The 16,880-nt window shown below is 39.8% G+C and overlaps 1 protein-coding gene across 10 annotated transcripts in view; it reads left to right on the top strand.

Moving 5' to 3' along the window:
- Positions 1 to 9,538, top strand: part of NUP98 (nucleoporin 98 and 96 precursor) — a 117,777-nt gene extending 108,239 nt beyond the window's left edge. For all 10 annotated transcript variants that reach the window (XM_043580377.1, XM_043580379.1, XM_043580372.1 and 7 more), the window contains 3 exons: positions 3,081 to 3,235; positions 7,982 to 8,093; positions 8,223 to 9,538. In XM_043580377.1, the coding sequence (XP_043436312.1) occupies positions 3,081 to 3,235; positions 7,982 to 8,093; positions 8,223 to 8,440 (485 nt within the window). In that variant the 3' untranslated portion in view covers positions 8,441 to 9,538. The remainder of the gene's footprint in view (positions 1 to 3,080; positions 3,236 to 7,981; positions 8,094 to 8,222) is intronic.
- Positions 9,539 to 16,880: the final 7,342 nt, after the last annotated feature.

Raw genomic sequence — 16,880 nt, 5'->3', positions numbered from 1 at the left:
GAGTAGAGAGACCAGGGGGTGCCTGGGTGGTTCAGTCGATTAAGTGTCCGCTCCTGATTTCAACTCAGGTCATGATCCCACATTCATGAGTTCAAGCCCCATGTTGGGCTCTGCTTAGGATTCTCTTCCCCGCCCCTCCCCTCTCTGCTTGTGCTCTCTGTGTCTTAAATCTAAAAAATAAACTTTAAAATCAAGAGTAGAAAGCCCAGAAATAAACCCACACGTATGTGGTCAATTAATTTATGACAAAAGAGCCAAGAATATACAGTCTTCAATAAATGGCATTGGGAAGACTGGACAGCCATATGCAAAATAATGAAACTGGACCATCGTCTTACACCATATACAAAAGTTAACTCAAAATGGATAAAGACTTGAACTGTAAGACCTGAAGGCATAAAACTAGAAGAAAACATAGGTAGTAAGCTCCTTGACATCCATCTTGATGATGATTTTTTTTTTTTTTTTTTTGGATGTGACACCAAAAGCAAAGGCAACAAAAGCAGAAATAAATGGGACTACATCAAGCTAAAAGCAGCACCTGAGTGGCTCAGTCAGTTGGGTGTCTGACTTCAGCTCAGGTCATGATCTCGTGGTTTGTGAGTTCAAGCCCTGCTTCAGGCTGTGTGCTGTGTGCTGACAGCTCAGAGCCTGGAGCCTGCTTCAGATTCTGTGTCTCCCTCTCTCTCTCTGCCCCTCCCCTGCTAACGCTCTGTCTCTCAAAAATAAATAAATGTTTTAAAAAAAATTTAAAGAACTCCTAAAAATAACCAAAAAAAACCTGATTGAAAAATAGGCAGAGGAAAATGCCTGGGTGGCTCAGTCGGTTGAGCATCTGACTACAGCTCAGGTCATGATCTCACGGTTCGTGAGTTCGAGCCCCACGTCAGGCTCTGTGCTGACAGCTCGGAGCCTAGAACCTGCTTTGGATTCTGTGTCTCCCTCTCTCTCTGTTTCTCCCCTGCTCGCTTGTTCTCTCTCTTTCTCTCTCTCTCAAAAATAAGTAAAGATTAAAAAATTAAAAAAAAAATAGGCAGAGTATCAAGTAGACATTTTCCTAAATAAGATATATATAGATGGCTCACAGTTACATGAAATGATGTGTGCCACTAATCAGAAATGCATATCAAAACCACAGTGAGATACCACCTCATCCCTGTTAAAATTGCTGTTGTCAAAAAAAATTAAATAAGGCTGGTGAGGATGTGGAGAAAAGAACCCTTGTGCACTGTTAGCGGACATGTAAATTGGTGCAGCCGCTATGGAAAACAATATGGAGGTTCCTCAGAAAATTAAGAATAGGGGCACCTGGGCCCCTCAGTCTGTTAAGCATTCAACTTTGGCTCAGGTCATGATCTCGTGGTTTGTGAGTTCAAGCCCCACATCGGGCTCTGTGCTGACAGTCCAGGGCTTGGAGCTTACTTCAGATTCTGTGTCTCCCCCTCTCTCTGCCTCTCCCCACTTACACTGTGTCTCTTGCTCTCTCAAAAAGTAAATAAAATAAACATTGGGGTGCCTGGGTGGCCGAGTCGGTTAAGCATTCGACTTCGGCTCGGGTCAGGATCTCACGATTTATGAGTTCGGGTCCACGTCAGGCTCTGTGCTGACAGCTCAGAGCCTGGAAGCCTGCTTCGGATTCTGTCTCCTCCTCTCTCTGCCCCTCCCCCACTTGTGCTCGGTCTCTCTCTGTCTCTCAAAAATAAATAAATGTAAAAACAATTTTTTAAATAAAAAAGTAAATAAACATTAAAAAAGAAAAAAGAAAAGAAAGTTAAAAATAGAACTACCTACCATATGATTCAGTCATTCCATTTCCAGGTAGCTATCCAAAAGAAAAAATGAAAACACAACTCGAAAAGATACATGAAACTCCATATTCATTGCAGCATTATTTACAGTAGCCAAGATAGGGAAACAACCTAAGTGTCTATCAGTGGATGGATAACGAAAACTGTGTGTGTGTGTGTGTGTGTGTATGTGTGTGTGTGTATTGTATATATAGGCAATGGATTATTATTCAGCCATAAATAAGAATGAAATCTTAGTATTTGCAACAATATGGATGGACCTCAAGGCATTATGCTAAGTCAGAGAAAGACAAATACTGCATGATGTCACATTATATGGGGAATCTTTAAAATAAGAAAAAAATAAAAAGGCTTATAGATACAGAGAACAGATTGGTGGTTGCCAGAGAGGTGGGAGGTGGAAGTGGGCAAAATGAATAAGGGAGTCAAAAGGTACAAACTTCCAATTAATAAATAAGTCATGAGGATGAAATACACAGCATGGCAACCATAGTTAATAATACTGTGTTGCATATTTGCAACTTGCTAATAATAGAGGGGGAGCCAGGCTGACTCAGTCAGTGGAGCATGCAACTCTTGGTCTTGGGGTTGTGAGTTCAAGCCCCATGATGGGTGTAGAGGTTACTTAGAAATCTTTAAAAAAAAGAAAGTTGCTAATAGAGTAAATCTTAAAAGTTCTCATCAGAAGAAAAAAATAATTCTGTATGGTAACATAACCAGACATTGTGGTTGATCATTTTGCGATATATGCAAGTATTGAATTGTTATGTTGTGTATCTGAAACTAACATAATGTTATAGGTCAATTATGTCTCAAGAAAGAAAACAGAGGGGTGCCTGGGTGGCTCAGTTGGTTAAGCATCTGACTCTTGATTTCAGCTCAGGTCATGATCTCACAGTTTCATGAGTTCTAGCCCCATGTCAGACTCTGCACTGACAGTGCAGAGCCTGCTTGAGATTCTCCCTTCCTCTCTGCCCCTCCCTGGCTCATACCCTCTTCTTCTCAAAAATAAATAATAAATTAAAGAAAAAAAAAAAGAAGAAAAAGAAAACAAAAAAACACCCAGATGTCTCTGGGGAACTGAAGCAAGAACTTTTACACATTTTTCTTTGGAGAATTTCAGGATATCTACTTGAAATATCTATGCAATTCTCTAGTTTGACCCAACATTATTTCCCCTTCCTTCCTGTTTTGGATTTCTGTCATGTCATCTGTGTACTTTTGAGAACCTATACTTGTGCAGACATAGTGCTTAATATTTTGTTTCTTCAGATGCCATCATTAATGAGAACTATGACTACCTGAAGGGGTTCTTGGAAGACCTGGCACCTCCAGAGCGCAGCAGCCTAATCCAGGACTGGGAAACATCAGGACTTGTTTACTTGGACTATATTCAGGTCATGGAGATGCTTCACCAGATACAGCAGGTACCTGAGTCTTTGAACTACTGCTTGGTTTTCCTTTTCCCTGGCCATTAAAGCCACAGAGACCTCAAAAGGCCTGAGCGACCACTTGAAAAACTTAATGGCAAAGATAGAATGGTCAGTGCAAAAGGGATGTTTTGATGAGACTAATTTGCTGTAATCACTATGACAGCTGTATCAAAACTTAAAAAAAAACTTCTGTTTTGTACTTATTACCAGTGGTACGTACAGTAGACATGCCCGAGGCTTGTCCATAGTCTCCCCTTGTCTAGCCCTAGTTTGAGTGAACAACTCAGGGATGAGAGAGATAGGAAGGTCAGAGATTTGGTGAAGGTAGTTTCATACATCATTTGGCATGTTTAAAATTGCAAATACTGGGGCGCCTGGGTGGCGCAGTCGGTTAAGCGTCCGACTTCAGCCAGGTCACGATCTTGCGGTCCGTGAGTTCGAGCCCCGCGTCAGGCTCTGGGCTGATGGCTCAGAGCCTGGAGCTGCTTCCAATTCTGTGTCTCCCTTTCTCTCTGCCCCTCCCCCATTCATGCTCTGTCTCTCTCTGTCCCAAAAATAAATAAACGTTGAAAAAAAAAATTTTTAATTGCAAATATTAACAATTTTTTTAGTCTTCATTAAAATGTATTGGGGTCAGTCTTGATAAGATCATAAGAGAGACCTCCATTGCTTATAGCACAAAGACCAAACTCTGGAATATAGAATTAAAGCCCATATAAAGGCTTTTACCTTTCACTCCTGCTTATTCCTACTAGTGTTACCCCCACATTCCAGATGCCACCTTCTCTAATCACACTAAATTACTCATAGATTTTCTAGCAGAATTTGTTTTATTTCACTCTTGAGCACACATACATTCATCCTTTAATATCTGCATTGCTGGGGGCACCTGGGTGGCTCAGTCAGTTAAGCATCTGACTCTTAGTTTCTGCTCAGGTCATGATCTCCTGGTTCCTGGGATGGAGCCCTCCCTACATGGGGCTGTGTGGTCACGGCACAGAGCCTGCTTGGGATTTTCTGTCTCCCTCTACCTCTATGCCCATAGCCCCCTCTCTCTCAAAATAACCTTAAAAAAAAAAAATCTACATTGCTGTAAGCTCTACTTTGTTCTCGTTTTCCCCAAGAAATGTTTATTGCACTTTATTTTTTACTACCAAAGCACTTGGTACATTAGTCTACTAACTTTATTTTAGTTACTTATCTACATCTGTCTTGCAGTTATCATGAGCACCTTTTGGGGAGATCTTCTTTAAGATTAAAGGTAATAGAACATAGAGATTAAGAATCGAGTTCTAGAGCCAAACTCTTAGATTCAATTAATGGTTCTCTCACTCATTAGCTATGTGACCTTAAGCAAGTAAGTTAATGGCACAGATTATCATAGATATCTGACAGTTGTCACAAAGCTTAAACAAAATACACTGTGTTTTAGCAGACTACTTTATATATACTAAGTGCTTAGTAATTATTATCTGTTACCTTTATCAGAATCCCCACTACTAGCATAGTGCCTGGCACATAATATGCATAACTTATTTGCTACATGTTTAAGATGGATTAAGAGCATCATCCCTAAATTATCACTGAAGAAAACTCTTTTCTAGTTGAACATTAATACTTTAACACAATCTAGTTGTTGAGAACTTACTATGTCCCAAGCACTGGTGGATTTGGGGTATATGAAGGTAAGCAGTAGTGTATGTTTTACCCTTACCAAAGTAATAATTTTGTTGAGGAAGATATTTCCAGGTAAACCAACAGTTACTGTAGAATGATACGTGTAAGGATTAAGCACAGAGTATCTTACAGCAACACATAAATTGAGTACCTAACCCAGTCTGAGGGTTATAGTAAGGCTTTCTAGAAGTGAGTCTCATTTCTTTCAGATGAAAAAGAAGGATGGGTGGGACAGAATGCTTTAGCAGAGAGAATAGCGTAAGTATGAGTCTAGAGATCAGAGAGATTGTAGTGCTTCCAGTGAACTTTTAATAAGAGTAAGTATTGGTGTGTGGAGTGGAAAGGGAAACCGTGTAGGTGTAGTAAAATCACAAAATCTCTCACCTGGACTGCTGTAGTAGACACCTAATTGGCCTCCCTGCTTCTACACTTGTTCCTTTACAATTTATTTCCACACAGCAACCAAAGTGATCCTCTTTTTTTTTTTTTTTTTTTAATTTTTATTTTAACGTTTATTTATTTTGAGAGAGTGAATGAGTGGAGGAGGCACAGAGAAAGAGAATCCCAAGCAGGCCTCAGTGCTGTCAGCACAAAGCCCAATGCAGGGCTCGATCTCCTGACCAGGAGATCATGATCTGAACTGAAATCAAGAGTCAGATGCTTAACTGGCTAAGCCACCCAGGTGCCCCAGAGTGATCTAATATACAAATCATATAATCTCACTCTAAAATCATTCCAGGGGCTTGTCATTTCACTTAAAATAAAGTGCTCCTTAGGAAGTCTTAAAAGCTCTGCATGAATAATTCTTACCTTTTTCATGCCATGGACCTCCTTGACAGTCTGGTAAAGCCCATGGATGGCTGTCTAATGTGTTTTGTTGCAAAAATTTGAATACATGGGATTACAAAATAAACCAGTTATGTTAAAATATAGTTACCAAAATATTAAGAACTTATAGTAAGTAATAAGTGCTTTATTAAGATCTTAAATAACAAGCTCAGCAGTGGATCTTCTAACTACTCTAATTTTGAAATACTACATTTAAAAATCACTAACAACTGTAATGTAATATGAAAATAGCTGTGATTTCTGCTGATGACAAAGTCACAGTTATTGCTTGACATCCACATTAATAATTAAATGCTAATTTTTAGTAAAAAAAAATTTTAGTAAAAATTTTTCCCAGTCCAAGTTCACAGACTTTCAAAATTCTAAGGACCCCAGTTATGATCCACTGGTATATAAAACCTCTCCAGTTTTATCTTTTTCTATTCTCCTCTTTAAACTCTGCATTTTAAACTGCTTTTAAACTCTGCACCCAGGTACCTGGATAGTGCTCAGTTGGTTGAGCGTCTGACTTCAGCTCAGGGCATAATCTCGCAGTTCATGAGTTCGAGCCCTGTGTTAGGCTCTGTGCTGGCAGCTAGGAACCTGGAACTTGCTTCGGATTCTGTGTCTCCCTCTTTCTGCCCCTCCCCCCACTTGCTGTCTTTCTCAAAAATAGACATTAAAAAAAATTTTTTTTTAACTGCATTTTACCATTCTTTGCATTCCCATCTTGTAGTTTTAGCTGTTCTCTTGGCCTAGAAAGCTTGACCCTCTTGTTATCAAGGTCTCTAGTTAGATATGACCTTCCTCAATGAAGCCTTTCCTGATCCCCCAATCTGAAGTAGCCATCTAGTTTTTTCTACCACATTACCCTCTTTGAATCATCTGCATAGCTTATGATTCTTTAAGATTTATTTCCAACGGTTTCTTTATTTTCTATGAATTTCTTGAGAGCAAAGACCTCATTTTATTTACCACCTTTAAAAGTCCAGTTGAAGACTGGATTATTTTGGATAAAAAAGTACTTGTAGAGGTGTTAAATGGTAGATTCTGCAAAGCCCAAAAATAGATTCAATGAGAGAGATACTTCGTGGAAGGGTTGAAGGAGCATTTGGTGAAGGAGGAGGTATTAGTATAGTTAATGTAAGAGTTTGAGAGAAGAGGGCTAACCAAGAGTCACATGTGAGACAAACAGGAATAAGATGCTGCTGGAAAGTATTCAGAACATAATAAAGAATAAAAAATACAGGGTTCCTGGCTGGCTGAGTTGGAAGAGCATGCAACTCTTGGGTCATGAGTTGGAGCCCCACACTGGGGGTAGAGATTACTTAAATAAATGAACTAAAAAAAAATTTTTTTTTTTTAAAGAATAAAAATACAGGGGTTCCTGAGTGGCTCAGTTGGTTAAGCAATTGACTTCGGCCCAGGTCATGATCACCCGGTTCGTGGGTTCAAGCCCCACATTGGGCTCTCTGCTGACAGCTCAGAGCCTGGAGCCTGCTTCAGACTCTGAATCTCCCTCTGTCTTCCCCTCCCCTGCTCACGCTCTGTCTCTTTCCGTCTCTCAAAAATAAATAAACATTAACAAAAATAAAAAGAGTAAAAATACAGACTTGCTTTTTAGAAAGGTCACTCTGGCTAACCAGATAGATGTTAGGGAAAAGGATGTAATGGGGATGACACTGAAGATAGTGATCAAGGTCTTAAGTAATGATAACCTCAGCTAGGGTAAGTGGCCCTGGAAAGGGGAGTGGAAAATTGGAATATTAAGCTAAAGATTTAGTAATCATCAGCACATTAATCATAATTGAAGCCATAGGAATGGATCGCGACACATAGAGGGCATACAGTGAGAAGAGGGCCCTGTGGTATTTTAGAGAGGGTTGTGAACTTGGAGTTAGGATACCTAAATTAAATACTAGTTTGGGCTCCACTTTTTACTTACTGTGCATTCTTAAGAAGTCATACAATTTCTCTGAGCCCAGATTTATCTGTATTTTTGGTGCCATGTTAAAGCTTGCTAGTTAAAATGGTTCATGAATGCTAATCTCCATACTTGCCCAATCTGGGGCTCTATGTACTATATGTTACTTTCCTCTGGTGGATTACTGCTGAGGTTGCGCCTTGTCCCGCGGGTTTTCTCTGTTGTTTCAGAGCATTGCATAGTCAGTCTATGGATAGAATTGGGTGAGGGGACCTCCTCTTGGCCTAACTGGTTTCTCTGCTTCTTTGTAGATGGATTGCTCGGTTTATGAGATGGAGCAGTTACACACCAAAGTGACCTCGCTGTGCAACCGCATACAGCAGATCCAGTGTTACAATGCCAAGGATCGCCTGGCCCAGTCAGGTAAGCCTCCGTCCTTTCCCTGCTTCCTGCCTGCATATTTCCTGTCTTTATGATTATTATACCTCTGCCCTGATGCCCTCCCTTCCCACCCCTCATCCTTGGTCCCCACTCCATTTTTTTTCTCTCCAGACATGGCCAAACGTGTAGCCAACCTGCTGCGGGTGGTATGGAGCCTTCGGCATGCCCCTGATGCAACCTCCGACTCAACACCAGACCCTCAGCGAGTCCCTTTGCGTCTCTTGGCTCCCCACGTTGGCCGACTCCCCATGCCTGAGGACTATGCCTTGGAGGAACTGCGTGGTCTCACACAGTCCTACCTTCGAGAATTGACTGTTGGAAGCCAGTGAACCCCAAGTTCCTCCCAACACACTCACATGCTCATTCACACTCACCACACAAAGATCCTTTGCATTGAGTTGATTGGCACTGTTTGCCATTCTCTTGGTTAGCTGTGGAATCCATCCTGTTTTCCTGCTGCCCCAAGCAGCAGCCTCCATTTGTTCAGGGCTTTTCTTAATACTGAACAAAACGTAAGGGCTTTTGGAACCCAAAAAGGAGTCAAGCCTCTTTTTACCATCCTTAAAAAATCGTTCTTTTTTTTTTTTTTCTTTTGAAAAATGATCAATAAAACACCTTTGGCAGAATCCCCCGCCCAGAGAACCAGGGAATCTTTTTCCACTCTCAGCCATTCTGGATCTTGTGGCCCTCCATGCCAGCCTGCTACCCTACTCCTACCTCAGCCCTTTTATACTAGGACAAATGTGTTAATCAAAGACTGTCCTTCCTTAACAGATGAACTATCCACACAAGGAAGGAGAATCTCTTAAGTAGGTTGATGACTTAACACTGTTTTAGAGTCCAAAGAGGGTTGGACTGAGTTAGGAAGCAGTAACAGGGTCTTTCTGACTCATTTAGGGTAGAAGTCAGTGCCTGCCGTGGAGGGATGAATCTTCAAGGCTTGTTTGTTCTGCCTTGAATGTTGCATGAACACCAAACCTTTCCTGCTACCATGTGCAGGAACTCTTAGTCACAGACACCATGTCTCTGGGAAGCTCCAGAACTCAGTTTGATCCCTGGTTTTCAGTCATCTTGCTAGGCCTCCATTCTGGATTTCCCTGAAGAGTTTGGATAAAACATGGCAGGTTGGGTAGCCCTCCTCATCCTTTCTCTTCTAGCCCAAAGCATTTCCTACCCATTGTCTACAGTCCTAGAACATAAAACCATTACTGAGGCAGGCAAGGAGCTTGGCTTTAGGGGCTTTAGTGGAGGGCCTTTGCTACTCTGCTGCCAGCTATGGGGAGTCCCAGGTAAAGACCTGTGACAGCTGGTATTAGGTCTGTCACAGACAACATGGCCACCTCTAGGTCTTTATGCATGAAGATTATGTAAAGGTTTTTATTAAAAAGTATATATATATATATATAAATAAATGATCTAGATTATTTTCTTCTTTTTCTGAAGCTACTTTTCTTAAAAAAAAATAAATAAAATGAAATGTTTATAGCATTCCTGCTATTGGCCTTTTCCCTTTGTGTTTTTTGAGCCTTCTTACCCCAAGGAGCTTTATAGTAGCCTCAGTTGATCTGCAATCTAAACGGAGATGGGGCATGGGTTAAAGAAAGAACAATCAAAGGCTAAATTTATGAGCAAATTTAGGGGTGAGTGGGTTGAGATTATTAATCCTGTTTATATAAAAATATTTATAAGCATTTTTTTATGTGCTTGGATTCCCAGTGAGGGATCAGGGAAGCGTCTCATTGCCTTTAGGGTTCAAAGCCTCCTGGCTTTTCTGCTCTGGAGGTTTTGTTTGTTTTTAAAACTTGGATCATACTCATGTTCCATTGTGTAATGGGGTTAATGATCTTTTATATTGCTGCTAAACAGACCTGTTTTGCAGAGGGAGCAAATGGGTCTGATGAGTACTATTTGTGGTGGGGTGGAGGTCGTTTGTTTGTTTTTTGGTCTGTTAAACTGAAGGTGTCAGCAAATTCCAATTAGGATTAGGCCAAAGACACTGGGACATGGAGGAATTCGGAATTTGGAGCTAAAGCAGAGTAGGTCTGGGGCTTCCCTTTAATTTAGACCCGCAAGGACAAGGGTAACTCAGCTGGGAATCTCCGTTACTGACTGTGAACCTGAGTCACAGAGCATTACTGGGCTTCTAGCAAAGAATTCCTGTTCTGGTTTCCTTGTGAGAGAGGTGTTGTGTGAAAAGTATATGTGCCTTAGAAATGGTTAGCCTTTAGAAGTGTTAAAGAATTGTGAATATGTGCAGTGTTTCCTCTTAGGACAAGTATTTCATATCCATGTATTTTTTGAAGGCTGTATGTCAGATGTTTATCATAGCAGCTATGTTACATCACAGACAACAGACTTACAGTTCAAAGTGAATGATAAGATGAAGCTCTTCTACATTTCAAAACTCCATGTTAAGTTTCTCAAAAACATAAAAATGGGAATCCGTTTTCTCAAAACTCTTAACAAAGAGTTATGGAATCTGCAACCTCATATAATACCTAAAATAAGTGTATTTCCTTGGCAGAATGCCGAAGTCAAAGTCAGGAAAGGTCTGGAGATTAAATGTTGGATTAGCCAAACCAAGGCCTGCAGGAGCTGCTCTTTTCAGATGCAGTAGTAGACTCAGCTGCTACTTTGTATTAACTGAAAATTACTTGAGATTTTTTGTTTTTCAAAAAACCAGCTCTTCAACTTATCAATTTTACCAAAGTTCTGTATTGTAATACAGTAAAACCTTGGATTACAAGTAACTTGTTCTGCGAGTGTCCCACAAGACAAACATTTCTAATAAATTTTAACTGGATAAACGAGTGACGTCTTGCAATATGAGTAGTATGTGATGCTGAACGTCACATCACAACTGAGCCAATGGTTTTCTTTCTCCTCTCTCAGTGGGATTGTGGGTGATCACCCCCCATGCTTGGATGCTCAGTCTCAGGCCATGGTGTTTGGCAGAAATCAGTAATTTTTCAGAACGTTGTAAGGTGCCCACAACTGGCATTAGTGTATTTTTTGTCACTGCAAAGCACCTATGGACACTGCTTTGCTTTTCCATACAAGAGTAAGCTTAGGAATGCTTCGCTTCATTCTAGGTCAGGTTGCCTGCAGATAGAGACCCTTGCCTCTGCTGCCTTATTGCCAGTTATGTTAAATACAGTAGACAGGAGTTTGTTAACACTGTACTGTAGTTAATATCCGCGAGAATGTATACAATGGCAATGGTACAGAAAAAGATGCCATTAACCCAATAGATAGTAGTGATTCTGTTAGTGCTAGTGAAAGTCATCCTAACAATCGTCCTCTCATCTCCCTCACACCAGCCACAAAGGTTTTCAAAGGTAAGTACAGGTGGGTTTGGGTTTTTTTTTTTGTATTTTCTTATATTACAGTATTGTTATCATTTTATATGAATATTTTTGGGTTGTGGAACAAATCATCTGAGTTTCCATTATTTCTTATGGGGGAATTCGCTTTGATATACAAGTGCTTTGGATTACAAGCATGTTTCCGGAATGAATTATGCTCGCAAACCAAGGTTTTACTGTATATTGATTTCTGCTTTAAACCTTCATTTCTTATGTTTTCCTGAGGGTTTTTTATTAACCTATTACTGTAGAGATTTTCACCTATGCAAGAGTAAGATGCTGTCATGAATCTACATGCAACATTTGTCAAAATCCTTTCCTCTTTACCTCCATTATATTCTGCCCATCCCACAATGGTATTTCTTTTTTAATTTTGTTTTTTTTTTTTTTTCAACATTTATTTATTTTTGGGACAGAGAGAGACAGAGCATGAATGGGGGAGGGGCAGAGAGAGAGGGAGACACAGAATCGGAAACAGGCTCCAGGCTCTGAGCCATCAGCCCAGAGCCCGACGCGGGGCTCGAACTCACGGGCCGCGAGATCGTGACCTGGCTGAAGTCGGACGCTTAACCGACTGCGCCACCCAGGCGCCCCCCCACAATGGTATTTCTAAGGTAGATCATCATTTCCTCAATACCTAAGAGTTTATAACAAGTAAATTTTTATAAACATAATCACAACACCTTTGTCACACCTAACAAAATTAATAATTCCTAGATAGGAACTGACATCCACTGCATTTTCAAATTTTCCCAGCTGTCTCAAAGGTCAAGTTTTACTGTTAAATTGTTTGAATTAGGATCTCAATAGGGTCCATACTTTGCATTTGGTTGATAAATCTCAAGTATCATATTATCAACTCTCTTCCCCCTCTTTTTTTTTTTTTTAATGTCCTTTATTTGTTGAAGTAGGTGGATCATTTGTCCATTAGGGTTTTTTTTTGTTGTTTCCATGATTTATATTATTTATTTTTTTAATTTACATCCAAGTTAGCATATTGTGCAACAGTGATTTCAGGAGTAGATATCTTAATGCCCCTTACCCATTTAGACCATCCCCCCTCCCGCAGCCCCTCCAGTAACCCTCTGATTGTCCTCCATATTTAAGAATCTCTTATGTTTTGTGCCCCTCCCTGTTTTTATATTATTTTTGCTTCCCTTCTCTTATGTTCATCTGTTTTGTATCTTAAAGTCCTCATAGGAGTGAAGTCATATGATATTTTTCTCCGTCTAATTTCACTTAGCATAATACCCTCTAGTTCCATCCACGTAGTTGCAAATGACAGGATTTCATTCTTTTTGATTGCCGAGTAATACTCCATTGCACATATATACAACATCTTTATCCATTCATCCATCAGTGGACATTTGGGCTCTTTCCATACTTTGGCTATTGTTGATGGTGCTGCTGTAAACATTGGGGTGCATGTGCCCTTCGAAACAGCACACCTGTATCCCTTGGATAAATACCTAGTAGTGCAATTGCTGGGTCATAAGGTACTTCTATTTTTAATTTTTTGAGGAACCTCCATACTGTTTTCCAGAGTGGCTGCACCAGTTTGCATTCCCATTAGCAGTTCAAAAGAGATCCTCTTTCTCCACATCCTCGCCAACATCTGTTGTTGCCTGAGTTGTTAATGTTAGCCATTCTGACAGGTGTGAGGTGGTATCTCAGTGTGGTTTTGATTTGTATTTCCCTGATGATGAGTGATTTGAGTATTTTTTCATGTGTTGGTTGACATCTGGATATCATCTTTGGAGAAGTGTCTGTTCATGTCTTTTGCCCATTTGTTCACTGGATTATTTGTTTTTTGGGTGTTGAGTTTGATAAGTTCTTTATAGATTTTGGATACTAACCCTCTATCTGATATGTCGTTTGCAAATATCTTCTCCTATTCTGTTGGTTGCCTTTTAGTTTTGCTGATTGTTTACTTTGCTGTGCAGAAGCTTTTTATTTTGGTCCCAATAGTTCATTTTTGACTTTGTTTCCCTTGCTTTGGGAGACATGTTGAGTAAGAAGTTTCTGTGGCCAAGGTCAAAGAGGTTTTTGCCTGCTTTCTCCTCGAGGATTTTGATGGCTTCCTGTCTTACATTGAGGTCTTTCATCCATTTTGAGTTTATTTTTGTATATGGTGTAAAGAAAGGGTTGAGGTTCATTTTCTGCATGTCGCTGTCCAATTTTCCCAGCACCACTTGCTGAAGAGACTATTTTTATTCCATTGGTTATTCTTTCCTGCTTTGTCAAAGATTAGTTGGCCATACATTTGTGGGTCCATTTCTGGGTTCTCTATTCTTTTCCATTGATGTGAGTGTCTGTTTTTGTGCCAGTACCATACTGTCTTGATGATTCAAGCTTTGTAATACAGCTTGCGGTCTGGGATTCTGATGCTTCCTGCTTTGGTTTTCTTTTTCAAGATTGCTTTGGCTATTTGGGGTCTTTTGTGGTTCCATACAAATTTTAGGATTGTTTGTATGGTGGTGTTATTTTGATAGGGATTGCTAAAAAATTTTTTTTAATGTTTATTTCTGAGAGAGAGAGAGAGAGGGAGGGAACATGCAAATGTGGGGGAGGGAAAGAGAGAGAAAGGAGACAGAGAATCCGAACAAAGCTCTAGGCTCTGAGCAGTCAGTAGAGAACCCAACACGGGGCTCAAACCTACAAGCTGTGAGATCATGACCCAAGCTGAAGTTGGCTGCTCAACCAGCTGAGCCACCGAGGAGCCCCTATGTGGTTACTTTTTAAACCTACCTCGGGGCGCCTGGGTGCCGCAGTCGGTTAAGCGTCTGACTTCAGCCAGGTCACGATCTCGCGGTCCGTGAGTTCGAGCCCCGCGTCGGGCTCTGGGCTGATGGCTCAGAGCCTGGAGCCTGTTTCCGATACTGTGTCTCCCTCTCTCTCTGCCCCTCCCCCGTTCATGCTCTGTCTCTCTCTGTCCCAAAAATAAATAAATGTTGAAAAAAAAAATTTAAAAAAAAAACAAAAAAAAAAAAACCTACCTCCTCATTTTTGAGAGTACTCTTATTTTGTTAATAAATTTCCAATCCTTTTTATTTAAATCATATTATGTATATATCTATTTTGTTTTTAAAAGGGGCCATATAGTTGCAGCATAGAAAGGCATGGATTCCCTACTCCTAATATCTTACTTTCAAATCCCGAGTTCATTTGGTATATGTTATGGAATCTTGACTAAGTTATTCCTGTGCCTCAGTTACCTCATTTATAAAATGGAAACAATAATAGTATTTACCTTATAGGGTATTGTAAGAATTATGAATTAATACATATTATGGTGCTTAGAGCAATACCCAGAATACATTACTCAAATTATTATTATTTAATATGTCCAATACCTGTGAACTTTCTTGTTTCTGTGATTATTTTCTTGTTTCAGCTCTCATTCATGATTGTTTATGAGATTTTTGGTAACAGCTTTATTGAGATATAATTCACATACTTTACACTTACCTATTTAAAGATTTTATTTTGGGGGCACCTGGGTGGCTCAGTCATTTGAGGATCTGACTCTGGCTCAGGTCAAGATCTCGCAGTTTGGGAGTTCAAGCCCTGCGTCGGGCTCTGTGCTGACAGCTCGGAGCCTGGAGCCTGCTTCAGATTCTGTGTCTCCCTTTCTCTCTGCCCCTCCCCTGCTCGTTTCTCTCTCTCAAAAATAAACATTAAAATTTTTTTTAATTTTTTAATTAAAAAAAAGATTTTATTTTTAAGTAATCTCTACTCCCAGCATGAGGGCAAACTTACAACCCCAAGATCAAGAGTCATGTGCTCTACCAACTTAGCCAGCCAGGCACCCCTACCTACAGTTGCCCATTTAATGTATACAATTACTCTTATACCAAAGCTAGACAAAGACACTAAAAGAAAATTACAGCCCAATTCTTTTATGAACATTGATACAAAAATCTTCAACAGAATATCAGCAAATTGAATTCAGCAAATCAGAAGGATTACACACCAGGACCAAGTGGTATTTCTTTCTTTCTTTTTTTTTTTTTTTTTTAATTTCTTAAAATGTTTATTTTAGAGAGAGAGACAGACAGAGTGTAAGCAGGGGAGTGGCAGAGAGGGAGACAGAATCTGAAGTAGGCTTCAGGCTTTAAGCTGTCAGCACAGAGCCCAATGCAGGGCTGAAACTCACAGACTGTGAGACCATGACCTGAGCCAAAGTCGGACGCTTAACTGACTGAGACACCCAGGCGCCCCAGGTGGGATTTATTTCTGAAATGCAAGGATGGTTCAACATGTGAAAATCAATGTATACATCACACTAACAGAATGGGGGTGGGGAGAAGAACATGATCATCTCAACGGATACAGAAAAAGCATTTGACAGAATTCAATACTCTTTCATGGTAGACACTCAACAAAGTAGGACGATAAACACCCAACACTCTTACAAACTAAGCCATATATGAAAAACCCTCAACAAACATTGTACTCAATGGTAAAAGAGTGAAACCTTTTCCTCTAAGATCAGGAACATGGCAAGGACATCTTCTTTCACCACTTCTATTCAACATAATACTGGAAGATCTAGCCAGAACAATTAGGCAAGAAAGACAAATAAGAGACATCCAAATTGGAAAAGAAGAAGTAAAACCTGTTTGCAGATGATATGATCTTTTATGTAGAAAACCCTAAAGATTACACCAAATAACAATGATGATGATGACAGGGTTCAACAGCAGCACTGTTAGAATAGCTGAATAGATTAATTCAAAGCAGTATACAAAATCAACATGCAAAAATCCATTGCATTCTATACACTAACAATGAACAATCCAAAAAGGAAATTACAAAATTAATTCCATTTTCAATAGCATCAAAAAGAAAATAGGAATGAACATAGTCAAGGTGGCAAAAGTCATGTACACTGAAAACTAAAATATTGCTTAAAGAAACTAAAGACAAATGGAAAGACATCATATTCATGGAATGGAAGATTTAAAATATCCATACTAACCAAAGCAATCTACAGATTTAGTGCAATTCCTACCAAAATCCCAGTGGCATTTTTTTTTCAGAAATAAGAAAATCCATCCTAAAATTCATATGGAATCTCAAGGGACTCTGAATAACCAACACAATCTTGGAAAAGAACAGAGCTGGGGGACTCACACTTCCTGGTTTCAAAACTTATTACATAGGTACAGTAATCAAAACAGTGTGGTATGGGCATAAAAACAGACATCTAGACTAATGGGTTAAAATAGAGAGCCAGGAATAAACCCTCACATGAGAGTCAAATGATTTTTGATGAGGGAGCCAAGACCATTCAATGGAAGAATTTGTCTTTTCAACAAATGGTGCTGGGGTAACTGGATATCCACATGCAAAGAGATAAAGTTGTACCTTTATCTAAACACCATACCTAAAATTTTAAAAT

This window comes from Prionailurus bengalensis, chromosome D1 (assembly GCF_016509475.1).
Source record: "Prionailurus bengalensis isolate Pbe53 chromosome D1, Fcat_Pben_1.1_paternal_pri, whole genome shotgun sequence".
Classification (NCBI taxonomy): domain Eukaryota; kingdom Metazoa; phylum Chordata; class Mammalia; order Carnivora; family Felidae; genus Prionailurus; species Prionailurus bengalensis.
This window is presented reverse-complemented; position numbering and strand designations above follow the sequence as displayed.